The sequence below is a fragment of the Mustela putorius genome, unplaced genomic scaffold (assembly GCF_011764305.1).
Source record: "Mustela putorius furo isolate JIRA1106 unplaced genomic scaffold, ASM1176430v1.1 tig00001118_pilon_pilon_pilon, whole genome shotgun sequence".
Classification (NCBI taxonomy): domain Eukaryota; kingdom Metazoa; phylum Chordata; class Mammalia; order Carnivora; family Mustelidae; genus Mustela; species Mustela putorius.
In genome coordinates this window covers 267,901-282,850 of record NW_025421577.1, presented here as the reverse complement: position 1 = coordinate 282,850, position 14,950 = coordinate 267,901, and the positions used below count along the sequence as shown (strand labels likewise).

Genomic DNA, 14,950 nt, shown 5'->3' with positions numbered 1-14,950 from the left:
TTGAGATGTTGTTGCTGTTGTTTTTTAAGTAGGCTCCACGCCCAGCATGGAGCCCAGTGTGGGGCTTGAACTCACCACCCTGAGATCAAGACCTGAGCTGAGATCAAGACACTTAATCAACTGAACTACCTGGGCATCCCCAACCTTGAGATATTTTTAACTTGAAGATACAGAAAATCATTTTAAATGTTTCAATGACTTCAAACTCGGTCTTCCTTTTTAAAGGACGCCTACTACTAAGGCTATTTCTTCTAAAATGGAACTTGCTTGAGTGCTGGTTGTCCCTGCTCTGCACAATGACATCAAAACCTGGATAAAAGAGAATTACAACTAGAAAGTAAGTAACAAAAAAAGGGGACCACAAACACTAATGAGACTGGCTTACCTGCTTCAAGGACTCATACCCTGTCTCTCTTGCCCACCAGTCTCCTAGGAGGATGGTTACAAAAGAAAAGCAGCAACTCTACTTCAGACCTAAATTCAGGATTCAGATTCAGATATGTGGAAACCAGACATTTCTAAAGATTGTTGCCACCACATAAAACTAAAACAAGTTCATTACTTCCCAGGATGTTCCTGAAACTTCCAGCAATTGCAGTCACTGGGGCTCTTGGACCACAAGATCCTAATTATTCTCTTTCGCCATCTTCCCCCTAGCTTTTGACCTTTTCCCCATACAAGTACGAAACAGTATTTGAAAGGAACCAGGTCTAATGAAAAAAGAAAATTAAAAATTTGTAGAGCAATGAATCAATTTTCCTTTGAAAATTATGTCCTGTGACTATCTTCCCAAAACCACCAAAGTTGGCTTCCCTGCACTGTACCCCCATGCTCTCCATTCAGAACACGTCCTCACCACCCTGTATTGTCACCGTGACTTCGTCCTCCACTAGACTGAGCTCCACCACAGTCCCTGTCACAGTCCCTTTCCATATGTTTACTGAATTTGATGTTCTCTTCTCCCCAGCAATGGACAATTAGTATCCAATTGGATTTGCTCTAAATCCCACCACAGATAAAAAGTATAGCAATCACTTACCGGGTTATAGATGATATTCTGCAGGTTTGTCAAGGACAACATCACTCTTTTCCACCTTAATGTTGGTTGAGGTCTCTCCTTTGTGTAGGACCTAAGACTTTAAGCAAGTTTCATTTAAAGGCTTCCCAGATTGAAACTGATGCTCTTGCCCTGTGTAAAATTAAAAGAAAGAAAAATTAGCATGCACTATTTTTCTTTTTAACCATTTTTAATTTAAATTACAAATTATTTTACTTATATCTACCAGATAATAGGATATTACAATCAAAGCTGTGACCCCAATTCTTTCATTGTATACGTGCACACTAAATAATTTTGTTCTTGAGTGCACATGAAACCTTCTCCAAAACAGACCACATACTGGGTCACAATTCAGGGCTCAACTGATGCCAAAAGACTGAGATTATTCCCTGCATATTCTCAGATCACAATGATTTGAAACTGGAACTGAACCACAAGGAAAAGTTTGGAAGGAACTCAAACACCTGGAAGCTAAAGACCACCTTGCTTAAGAACGCTTGGATCAACCAGGAAAACAAAGGACTTAAACAATTCATGGAAACCAATGAGAAGGAAGACCATTCGGTCCAAAACCTATGGGACACAGTAAAGGCGGTCCTAATGGAGAAATACATAGCCAGCCATCCAAGCCTCCCTTCAAAAAATTGAAAAATCCAGAATATACCACCTATCTCTACACCTTAAAGAACTGGAGAATCAATAACAAATTAAGCCAACTCCACACACAAGAATGGAAATAATCAAGATTAGAGCAGAGATCAGTGAGATAGAAACTAGAGAAATAGTAGAACGCATCAATGAAACTAGAAGCTGGTTTTTTTGAAAGAATCAATAAGATCGATAAACCATTGGCCACACTAATCCAAAAGAAAAGAGAGAAGACTCAAATTAATAAAATTATGAAAGAAAAGGGAGAGATCACAACTAACACCAAGGAAAGAGAAACATCATCAGAAATTATTATCAACAGTTATATGCCAATAAGTTAAGCAACTAGATGAAATGGATGCACTCCTGGAAAACTATAAACTTCCAAAATTGAACCAGGAAGAAATTGACAATCTGAATAGACCGACATCTAGTAACAAGATTGAAGCAGTGATCAAAAACCTCCCAAAAAACAAGAGCCCAGGACCTGATGGATTCCCTGGGGAATCCTACCAAACTTTCAAAGAAGAAATAACACCTATTCTCCTGAAGCTGTTTCAAAAAATGGAAGCAGAAGGAAAACTTCCAGACTTTGTATGAAGCCAGCATTACCCTGATCCCCAAACCAGCCAAAGACCCCACCAAAAAGGAGAATTTCAGACCAATATCCCTGATGAATATCCCTGATGACACTGATTCTCAACAAGATCCTAGCAAATAGTAAATAGGATCCAACAGCACATTAAAAAGATCATCCACCACGACCAGGTGAGATTCATCCCTGGGTTGCAAGGACGGTTCAACATTCGCAAATCAGTTAATGTGGCAGAACAAATCAGTAAGAGAAGAGAGAAGAACCACATGGTCCTCTCAATTGATGCAGAAAAAGCATTTGACAAATCTAGCATCCATTCCTGATTAAAACACTTCAAAGTATAGGGATAGAGGGAACATTCCTCAACTTCATAAAAGCTATCTATGAAAACCCACAGCAAATATCATCCTCAATGGGAAAAAGCTCACAGACTTCCCGTTGAGATCAGGAACAGGACAAGGATGCCCAATCTCACCACTCTTGTTCAACACAGTATTAGAAGTACTAGCAACAGCAATCAGACAACAAAGAAATAAAAGGTATCTAAATTGGCAATGAAGAAGTCAAACTCTCTCTTCGTAGATGACATGATACATTATATGGAAAACCCAAAAGACTCCACCCCCAAACTACTAGAACTCATACAGCAATTCACTAAGGTGGCAGGATACAAAGTCAATGTACAGAAATCAGTTGCTTTCTTACACACTAACAACGAAAACACAGAAAGGGAAGTTAGAGAATCGATTCCATTTACTATAGCACCAAGAGCCCTAAGATACCTGGGAATAAACCTAACCAAAGAGGTAAAGGATCTGTACTTGAGGAACTACAGAACACTCATGAAAGAAATCGAAGACACAAAAAGATGCAAGACCATTCCATGCTCTTGGATCGGAAGAATAAACATTGTTGAAATGTCTATACTGCCTAGAGGATTCTATGCTTTTAATGCCATTCCGACCAAAATTTCACCAGCATTTTTCAAAGAGCTGGAGCAAATAATCCTAAGATTTGTATGGAATCAGAAGAGACCCAGAATTGCTAAGGAAATGTTGAAAAAGAAAAACAAAACTGGCAGCATCACGTTGCCTGATTTCAAGCTTTACTACAAAGCTGTGATCACCAAGACAGCATGGTACTGGCATAAAAACAGACACTTGGACCAGTGGAACAGAGTAGAGAGCCCATATATGGATTCTCAACTCTATGGTCAAATAATCTTCGACAAAGCAGGAAAAAATATACAGTGGAAAAAAGACAGTCTCTTCAATAAATGGTACTAGGAAAATTGGACAGTTACATGTAGAAGAATGAAACTTGACCATTTTCTTACACCGTACACAAAGATAAACTTGAAATGGATAAAAGACTTCAACGTGAGACAGGAATCCATCAGAATCCTAAAGGAGAACATAGGGAGTAACCTCTTCGATATCAGCCACAGCAACTTCTTTCAAGATATGTCTCCGAAGGCCAAGGAAACAAAAGCGAAAATGAACTTTTGGGACTTCATCAAGATCAAAAGCTTCTGCACAGCAAAGGAAGCAGTCAACAAAACAAAGAGGCAACCCATGGAATGGGAGAAGATATTTGCAAATGACAGTACAGACAAAAGGCTGATATCTGGGCGCCTGGGTGGCTTAGTAGGGTAAGCCTCTGCCTTCAGCTCAGGTCATGATATCAGGGTCCTGGGATCGAGTCCTGCATCAGGCTCTCTGCTCATCAGGGAACCTGCTTCCTCCTCTCTCTCTCTCTCTCTGCATGACTCTCTACCTATTTGTGATCTGTGTCAAATAAATAAATAAAATCTTAAAAAAAAAAAAAAGGCTGATATCCAGGATCTAGAAAGAACTTCTCAAACTCAACACACACAGAACAGGTAATCATGGGCAGAAGACATGAACAGACACTTCTCCAATGAAGACATACAGATGGTTATCAGACACATGAAAAATGTTCATCATCACTAGCCATCAGGGAGATTCAAAATAAAACCACATTGAGATACCACCTTACACCAGTTAGAACGGCCAAAATTAGCAAGATAGGAAACAATGTGTGTTAGAGAGGATGTGGAGAAAGGGGAACCCTCTTACACTGTTGGAGGGAATGCAAGTTGGTGCAGCCAATTTGGAGAACAGGGTGGAGATTCCTCAAAAAATTAAAAATAGAGCTTCCCTATGACCCCGCAATTGCACTACTGGGTATTTACCCCAAAGATACAGATATAGTGAAAAGAAGGACCATCTGTACCCCAATGTTTATAGCAGCAATGGTCACGGTCACCAAACTGTGGAAAGAACCAAGATGCCCTTCAATGGATGAATGGATAAGGAAGATGTGGTCCATATATATTATGGAGTATTATGCCTCCATCAGAAAGGACAAATACCCAACTTTTGTAGCAACATGGACAGGACTGGAAGAAATCATGCTGAGTGAAATAAGTCAAGCAGATAGAGTCAATTATCATATGGTTTCACTTATTTGTGGAGCATAAAAAAATAACACAGAGGACACAGAGAGATGGAGAAGGGAGTTGAGGGAAATTGGAGGGGGAGATGAACCATGAGAGACTATGGACTCTGAAAAACAATCTGAGATCTTTGAAGGGGTGGGGGTGGGAGGTTGGGTGAGCCTGGTGGTGGGTATTGTGGAGGGCACGTATTGCATGGAACACTGGGTGTGGTGTATAAACAATGAATTCTAGAACACTGAAAATTAAAAAATAAATAAGTAATTTTGGATCATCAGTGCAGGAAATAGTGATTTAAAATATACATTAGTAGAGAAGATGGTTCAAAATGGCCACATAGGTAGATCCAGAGCTCACCTCCTCCCAAGGACACAACAAACCTACAACTACATATGGCAAACCTCCTTCTAAAGGGGGACTTGGAAACTGGATGAACAGCACTTCCACAAGACACAGCCTGAGACAGGTAGATGAGGCAGAAATCTTGTCTCACTAATGGAAAAACCACACCCAGGCATGGCATTGCACAGTCCAGACAGATCTCAAAGGTATGGAAATTTTCCCAGAGGAGTGAGAAATTCAAACTCACATCAGGCTTTATATCCTGCACAGATGAGACGGCCCCCCAAACAACTGGCTTTCAAAACTGACAGGGAATCACCCATACAAACTACAGGAATCTAGGGAGGGAAAACCCATTCTTAAAGGGCCTGTGCAGACTCATTTGACCCAGAAACCAGCACAAAAATACCAGACAAGAAGCACAGAGACTACAGGTAAAGGAGACCCCCTATTAACTTTGGGCCACCTGTTGGAGAGGCAGGGACACTGGGTCTCTCCCCGGGACTGAGATACCAGTGGCAAGCCATTTTTGCTGTCTCCTTCTGTCATGCTGATCTGCCCTCTAGACTGCTAGTGTCAGGGTGTGCACGCTGCTGAGAGCCCCACATAACCCTGTGCTTCTGTGTGGCCTCACAGCCAAGGGGGCGATAACCCCGCCCACCAGAGGAACCTGGCAGCCAGCTGGCTGGGAGGACAACTAGCAGTCCAAGCACTGCCACAACAGGAGGCCACGTGCAGCCCACACAGAGGAGAGCCCTGGAGCAGCGACGGTCTATGGAGGCCTAGGGGATTGTGTTTCTGTGCTCCACAGGACATCTTCATACAGTCACTCCTTCAAGACCGGGAGACATAGCGAACTACCTAATACACAGAACCAGAGACAGGCAAAATGAGGAGACAAGAATATATGTTCCAAACAAAAGAACAACAACAACAAAGAATAAACAAAAAATAAATAAATGAAAATGTAAAAAAACCCAACAAGACAAAACTTCAGAAAAAGAACAAAACAGAAATAAGCAATCCACCCAATAAACAGTTCAAAGTAATGGTCAAAAAGACACTGACCTAGGGAGAAGAAATGAGTGCACATATTGAGAACTTCAACAAACAGAAAATATAAGAAAGTACCAATCACAGTTGAAGAATACAGTAACAGAAATGAAAAATACAATAGAGGGAATAAACAGCAGATTAGATACAGAAAAATGGATCAGAGGTCTGGAAGACAGGGTAGTGGAAATCATCCATAAGGAACAGCAAAAAAAGAAAATAATAATAAGTTTAAGTACAAGATAGCTTAAGGGACCTCTATGACAACATCAAGTATACTAACATTCACATTATAGGGATCCCCCCCAAAAAAAGAGAGAGAGAGAGAAGGCAAACAACTTTTTAAAGAAATAATGGCCAAGAAGTTCCCAAACCTGAGGAAGGGAACAGACATTCAGGTCCAAGAAGCACATGGAGTTCCCCCCAAAATCCCCCCCCAAACCCAGATAAATCCATGCGAAGTCATGTTACAATTAAAAGGTTAAAAATAAAGTGTGAATCTTAAAAGCACCAAGAGGAAAAAAAAGGGCAGAACCCCCCACTCCTTGGATTATCAGCTGATTTTTTTTCAACAAAAACTTCTCGGGCCAGGAGCGGGAAACACAATATATTCAAAGTGCTAAAAGGAAAAACTAACAAACAAGAATACTCTACCCAGCAAGGTTATCATTCAGAACTGAAGGGGAGGTAAAGAGTTTCCCAGAAAAGCAAAAGCTAAGGAACTTACTGCATCAACACTAACTGGCTCTACAAGAAATATTAAAGGGACTTCTTTAAGGAGAAAACACCATAAGGAGAAGTAAGAAATACATTTTAAAAATCTCTCTGGTAAAGGCAAATATATGGTACAGACAGCAGATCAATAATAGAGAAAGTCAGTATGAAGGTTAAAAGAAAAAGTAGTAAAATCAATTCTATCTACAATAATTACTCAAGGGACACACAAAATAAAAGGATGTAAGATATGACATTACAAAGACATGGAACGAGAGTAAAAACGCAGTGCTTTTACAACCTGCGCCAACTTACGCAACCACCAACTTAAAACAGACTGCTGTATACGAGGTTGTTATATATGAACCTCATGGTAACGACAAACTAAAAGCCTATAATAGACAAACACGCATAAAAGAGAAAGGAATCCAAACATCACATGGAAGAAAGTCATAAAATCACAAGAGAAAAAAAGGAAACTACAAAATCAACCAGGAAACAATCAATAAAATGGCAATACATACTTTTCATTAATTACTTTTAATGCAAATGGATTAAATGCTCATTAAAAGACTTAGGATGGGGCCACCTGGGTGGCTCAGTGGATTAAAGCCTCTGCCTTTGGCTCAGGTCATGATCTCAGGATCCTGGGATCCAGCCCCGCATCATCGGGCTCTCTGCTCAGCAGGAAGCCTGCTTCCTCTTCTCTCTCTGCCTGCCTCTCTGCCTACTGGTGATCTCTCTCTGTCAAATAAATAAAAATAAAATCTTAAAAAAAAAAAAAAAAGACTTAGGATGGCTGAGTACATTTCACAAAACTAAACTAAATGAAACAGGGAAAAGAAAAAAAACCCAAACAATAAGGTGGACTGTAAGGGCCTATTTAGCCAGAGCTGCTCCACCTTGGTTGAACAGCCATTTTGTTGTTTATGCAGTAAAACCTAAACTGACCCTGCCCAGTTGAAGGTGAAGAGTTAATGAGGTATGGTATGGTGTTCATTTAAATGCAATACTAGAGGCACCTGGGTGGCTCAGTGGGTTAAGCCTCTGCCTTCGGCTCAAGTCATGATCTCAGGGTCCTGGGATCGAGTCCCGCATCGGGTTCTCTGCTCACCAGGAAGCCTGCTTCCCCCTCTCTCTCTGCCTGCCTCTCTGTCTACTTGTGATCTCTGTCAAATAAATAAATAAAAGCTTAAAAAAAAAAATAAAAAAAGAAAGAGCCCAACAAATAGCCTAGAGAGAGACAGAACAGAAACAGCAATTTGAAAAATGCTTGGGGCCCATGGGAGGGAGATTTACTTACTAATCGCAGGTCCTAGAGGGGCAGGGGTCACTGGGGTACTCTGCCAGGAACAAAGAAACTGACAAACACCATATCCCTCCCTTGCCTTCCCCCCAGCATAAATACAGAGCAATCTGTGGGAACCAGCGCTGTGCTGACTTTCACTACCTAACTTGCTTCCATCCCTTCCCACACCCTGGGCTTCAGGCATATGCCCCTTCCAGCCAGACGTGCTTCAGTTCACTTCTGGACCTCTCCTGTAGAAAACCAGCAGTGTGCAAACCTTGCTAACACTGCTGCCCACCACACACACACACACACACCCGCCCCCCATGCTGCAGATCTACAGCCTCTAATACACTTCTAGATGGGGCCCATTCAAAGCCAGGCCACAAGCCAGGCAGTGTGCAAGCAGCCCTGGCAGGGGCTGGCCTGACTCCCAGTGACTACTGCCCCGGGGTGAGGGGAATATGACCACACACACCAGTCTGACTGCTGACCCAGCAGAGGAGTGGAGGCAGACATCTGCTCTGACTGCAGGTCCCACCCACCAACTAAAGCTTCACGGGGAACAACACAGAGCACCCAGAAGTTCAGAGCTACCACAGCTCTGGCAAATGCCTGTTCTCACTCAACTCAAGCCCTGGCAGCCCAGGGTCCACTCACACTGCAAGGACCAAACACTGCCCACAACAAAGAGAGCCACTGAGGATGAATGGACTGAAGTCACAAGGGGCTCAGCCACCACAGCAGGGTGCCTGTAACACACACAGGACACACCCCTGAGGCACCAGGTTCCAGAACAGGGACACCACACTAGAGGACACTACAGGAAATCCTCATAAAGCCACAACTTTCAAGACCAGGAGACATAGGTGACTCTCCTAACACACAGAAACAGACACAGAGAGTTAGACAAAATGAGGAGACAGAGAAATAGTTCCCAAATGAAAGAACAAGACCAAACCACTGCAAGAGACCTAAGCAAAATGGAGATAAGTTATATGCCTGACAGAGAATCTAAAGTAATAATCGTATCACTGGATTTGAGAAAAAAGTAGAGGATGTCAGTGAGACCCTGAACAGAGATAAAGAAGATCCAAGCAAAGATGAAGGACAAAACAAATGAGATTAAAAATACACTAATGGAATAGACAGCAGGGACCAAAGCAGAAGAATGAATCAGTGACCTGGAAGACAGAGTGATAGAAAGTAATCAAGCTGAGCAGTTAAGAGAAAAAAAAAATGCAAAATGACAACAGACTCAGGGAACTCAGTGACTCCATCAAGCATAACATTTGCAGTATAGAAATCTTAGAAGGAGAAGAGAGAAATAGGGGGCATAAAATTTATTTGAAGTAATAGCTGAAATCTTCCCAAGTCTGGGCAAGGAAACAGATATCCAGATCTACGGGACACAGACACCCCCCAAAAAATCAACCCAAAGTGGCCCACATCATGACACAAAGTAATTAAAATGGCACAAAAGTAGTGATAATGAGAGCATTTAAAAGTAGCAAGAGACGGGGCGCCTGGGTGGATCAGGAGGTCTGCCTTTGGCTAAGGTCATGATCTCACAGTCCTGGGATCAAGCCCCAAATCAGGCTCTCTGCTCAGTGGGGAGCCTGGTTCCTCCCCTCTCTCTCAGCCTCTCTGCCTACTTGTGATCTCTGTCAAATAAATAAATAAAATCTTAAAAAAAAAAAAAAGGAAGCAAGAGAAAGGGAACTCCATAAGCCTATCAGCTAATTCTTCAGCAGAAACCAGGCAGGCCAGAATAGAGAAGACTGATATATTTAAAGCACTTAAAGGAAAAAAATCTGCAGCCAATAATACTCTATCAAGCAAGGCTGTCATTCAGAATAAAAGGAGAGATAAGAGTGCATGACCACTAAACCAACACTACCAGAAATGTTAAAGAGGACTATTTGAGCGGAAAGGAAAAACTATGAGTAAGAGTAGCAAGTAGGAAGCACAAAAGCAGTAAAAATAAGTATATCTGTAAAAATCACTCAGGCCATGTATAAAATAAAGCAACGTAAAGTACGATACCATCTACCTAAAATGTGGGGAAAGAGAAGTGAAGAATAGGTTTAAAATTAAGCAATCATCAACTTAATGCAGACTGCTATATATGTAAAATGTCATTTACAAACCCAATATTAAGCACAAATCAAAAACCAGTAACAGACATGTAAAAATAAAAGAGAAAGAAATCCAAGTAAATCACTGAAGAAAGCAGACTTACCATTAGAGAGGGGAGCAAGGGAAGAATGGAATACAGAAGAACTATAAAAACAAACACAAAGTTAGTAACAAAAGAGCAATAAATACATACCTATCAATAATTATTTGGAATGTAAATGGAATAAATGCTCTAATTAAAAGACAAACGGTGGGGGGGGGGGTGCCTGGGTGGCTCAGTCCGTTGAGCATCTGACTCCTGGTTTCAGTTCAGGTCAAGATCTCAGGGTCCTGGAACTGAGCCCAGCATCAGGCTTCACTCAGCATAGAGTACTCATCCATCCCCCTGCCCCTCTGCTCCTCCTCTCTGTGCTGGCACATGCCCACGCTTTCTTTCTCTAATAAATAAATTAATAAAATCTTTAAATATTTTTTAAAAATCTAAGATCTTTAAAGAATAATAAAATAATTTTTTTAAAAAGGACACAGAGTGACAGAGTGGATTTATAAAAAAAAAAAAAAAAGACCAGGGTTACCTGGGTGACTCAGTTCAGTTAAGCATATGGATCTGGTCATGACCTTGGGGTTCCGGGATCAAGCCCCACATCAGACTCCCTCTCCCTCTGCTTGTGCTCTCTATCTGAAATAAATAAATTCTTTAAACATACACACACACACACACACACACACACACACACACACACAAAACCCGTCTATATGCTGCCTACAAAAGACTCATCGCAGAACTATAGACACATGCAAGCTTAAAACAGGGGAACAGAGAAACATCTGTCATGCAAATGAATGTCAAAAGAAAGGCAGAGTAGGGGTGCCTGGGTGGCTCAGTCAGTTAAAGCCTCTGCCTTAGGCTCAGTTAATGATCTCGGGGTCCTGGGATCGAGTCCCGCATCAGGCTCTCTGCTCAGTGGGGAGCCTGCTTCCTCCTCTCTCTCCGCCTACTTATGAGCCTGCTTCCTCCTCTCTCTTCCGCCTCCTCTCTCTACCTACTTATGATCTCCGTCTGTCAAATAAATAAATAAAATCTTAGAAAAAAAAGCCAGAGTAAAAATATTTACACTGGGCAAAACAGACTTTAGAACAAAAACTATAACAAGAGACAAAGAAGGATACTATATAATCATAGAGGGAACACTCCAACAAGAAGACAGAACAATCATAAATATTTATGCACCCAACATGAGGGCACCCAGATCCATGAAACGGTTAGTAACAAACATAAAGGAACTGACTGATAGTAATAAAATGATAGCAGGGGACTTTAACACCCCACTTATATCAATGGACAGATCATCCAAACAGAAAAACAAGGGAACAGTGGCTTTGAATGACACACTGGACCAGACGAATTTAACAGATACAATCAGAACACTCCAACCTGAACCAAAAGTACACAGAACATTCTCCACAACAGATCATGTAACAAGTATGAATTTAAAAAGATCAAAACCACACAATGCTATGAAACTAGAAATCAACCACAAGAAAAAATGTGGAAAGAGTCAAATATATGGAGGTTAAATAACATGTTACTAGGGTGCCTGGGTGGCTCAGTGGGTTAAGCCTCTGCCTTTGGCTCAGGTCATAATCCCAGGGTCCTGGGATCAAGCCCCCCATTGGGCTCTCTGCTCAGCAGGGAGCCTGCGTCTCACCCCCTAAACCCTCTCTCTCTGTCTGCTGCTCTACTTGCGATCTCTCTTTCTCTCTCTGTCAAATAAATAAATAAATAAAAATCTTAAAAAAAAATAACATTACTAAACAATGAAAAGGGTCAACCAAAAAAAATCAAACATGAAATAAAAAAATACATGGAGACAAATGAAAATGAAAACACAACAGTCCAAAATCTTTGGGATCTGGGAAAAGCAGTTCTAAGAGGGGATGTTTATAGCAATATTGGCCTACCTCAAGAAGAAAAATAAAAAACCAAACAATCTAACCTTATACCTCAAGGAACTAGGGGGGAAAAAAAAAGACCGAAACCAGCAGAAGGAAGGAAGCAATAAATATTGGAGCAGAAATAAACAATATAGAAACTAAAAAAATAGAACAGGTCAGTGAAACCAAAAGCTGTTTCTTTGAAAAGATGAACAAAATATATAAACCTTAGAGTGCCTGAGTGGCTCAGTGGCTTAAAACCTCTGCCTTTGGCTCAGGTCATGATCTTGGGGTCGTGGGATCCAGCCCCACATCAGGTTCTCTGCTCAGCGGGGAGCCTGCTTCCCTTCCTCTCTTTCTGCCTGCCTCTCTGCTTATTTGTGATTTCTCTGTGTCAGATAAATAAAAATCTTAAAAAAAATTGATAAGCCTTTATCCAGACCATCCAATCAATACAAATAACTAAATAAATACTAAAAAAAAAAAATCAGAAATGAAAGACAAGATAAAACTGACACCACAGAAATAGAAGATTAGTAAGAGAATATTATGAAAAATCATATGCCAGCAAATTGGACAACCTAAAAGAAATGGATTAATCCTAGAAACATATAACCTATCAAAACTGAAGCAGGAAGAAACATAGTATTTGAATAGACCAATTACTAGCGATGAAATTGAATCAGAAAACAAAAAACACCCAACAAACAAAACTCCAGGACCAGATGGTTTTACAAGCAATTTCTACCAAACATTTAAAGAAGAGTTAATACCTATTCTCAAACTGTTCCAAAAAACAGAAAAGGAAGGGAAACACTTCTAAATTCATTTTATGATGTTTGCATTATCCTGATTCCAACACCAGATAAAGATACCACAGAAAAGGAGGACAGACCAATATCTCAGATGAACACAGATGTAAAAATCCTCAACAGAATATTAGCAAATTGAATCCAAAAATACATTAAAAATATCATTCAAGGGGCGCCTGGGTGGCTCAGTGGTTTGGGCCACTGCCTTCGGCTCAGGTCATGATCTCAGGGTGCTGGGATCGAGTCCCACATCGGGCTCAGCGGGGAGCCTGCTTCCCTCTGTCTCTCTCTGTCTGCCTCTCCATCTACTTGTGATTTCTCTCTGTCAAATAAATAAATAAATAAAATCTTTAAAAAAAAAAAAAATATCATTCAAGTGGGACTTGAATGAGTGGGACTATCAAGTGGGACTTATTCTTGGATTCAAGGAATTCTTGGATTCCCAAATCAATAAATGTGATACACCACATCAACAAGAGAAAGGATAAGAGGGGCGCCTGGGTGGCTCAGTGGGTTAAGCCTCTTCCTTTCGCTCAGGTCATGATCCCAGGGTCCTGGGGCCAAGCCCCGCATCAGGCTCTCTGCTTAGCAGGGAGCCTGCTTCCTCCTCTCTCTCTGCCTGCTTCTCTGCCTACTTGTGATCTCTGTCAAATAAATGAAATCTTTAAAAAAATTTTAAAAAGAGAAAGGATAATAACCATATAATCATCTCAATAGATGCAGAAAACGTATCTGACAAAGAACAACCACAATTCATGATAAAAATGCTCAAGAAAATAGGGTTAGAGGGAACATATCTCAACATAACAAAGGTCATATATGAAAAACCCACAGCTAATATCATCCTAAATGGGAGAACTGAGAACTTTTCCCCTAAGATCAGGAATAAGATAAGAAGTCCACTCCCACCACTTTTATTGAACATAGTACTAGAAGTACTAGCCACAATAATCAGACAAGAAAAAAGAATAACCGGGATCCAAATTACTTAGGAAGAAGTAAAACTGTCACTATTTGCAGATGACATGCTTCTCTATACAGAAAACCCTAAGGAGCCCACCAAAAACCTACTAGAACTGATAAAGCAATTCAGTAAAGTTGCAAGATACAAAATCAATACATAGAAATCCACTGCACTTCAATATACTGATAATGAAGGAGCAAAAAGAAAAATCAAGAAAACTCCCATTTACAACGGCACCCAAAATAGTAAAATACCTAAGAATAAACTTAACCAAGGTGGTGAAAGACCTGTACTTTAAAAATTATAAAACACTGATGAAAAAAAAAAAAAAACGAAGTTGACAAAAACAAATGGAAAAACATTCCGTGTTCACAGACTACAAGAACAAATATTGTTAAACTGTCCATACCACCCAAAGCAATCTACACACTTAATGCGATCCCTATCAATATACCAATAACATTTTTCACAGAACTGTAACAAATAATCCTAAAATTTGTAAGAAGCCATAAAGTACCCCAAATAGCCGAAGCAATCTTGAAAAAGAAAAATGAAGCTGGAGGTATCACAATTCCAGATTTCAAGTTATAGTACAAAGCTTTTAGTAATTGAAACAGTATGGAACAAAAATAGATGCAAAGATCAATGGAAAAGAATAGAATGCAAATAAATAAACCTACAATGTTATGGCCAATTAATCTTTGACAAATAAGGGAATATGCAATGGGGGAAAAGAATAGGCAATAAGACATCCGTTCCTGATTAAAACAATTCAAAGTATAGGAATAGAGAGAACACTCCCAAACTTCATAAAATCTATGAAAAACCCACTGCAAATATCATCCTTAATAGGGAAAAGCTGACAGCCTTCCCTCTGAGCTCAGGAACACAACAAGGATGCCCACTCTCACCACTCTTGTT

At 40.5% G+C, this 14,950-nt stretch overlaps 1 protein-coding gene across 7 annotated transcripts in view; it reads right to left on the bottom strand.

Moving 5' to 3' along the window:
- The window catches only part of LGALS8 (galectin 8), a 46,307-nt gene that overhangs the window by 16,802 nt on the left and 14,555 nt on the right, over positions 1–14,950 (bottom strand). For 6 of the 7 annotated variants that reach the window (XM_045087347.1, XM_045087345.1, XM_045087344.1 and 3 more), the window contains exon 2: positions 1,040–1,189. In XM_045087347.1, coding sequence (XP_044943282.1) covers positions 1,040–1,081 — 42 coding nt within the window. In that variant the 5' untranslated portion in view covers positions 1,082–1,189. Of the gene's footprint in view, positions 1–1,039; positions 1,190–10,421; positions 10,443–14,950 lie in introns of those variants that run through there. The other variant, XM_045087346.1, reaches the window with a different exon arrangement.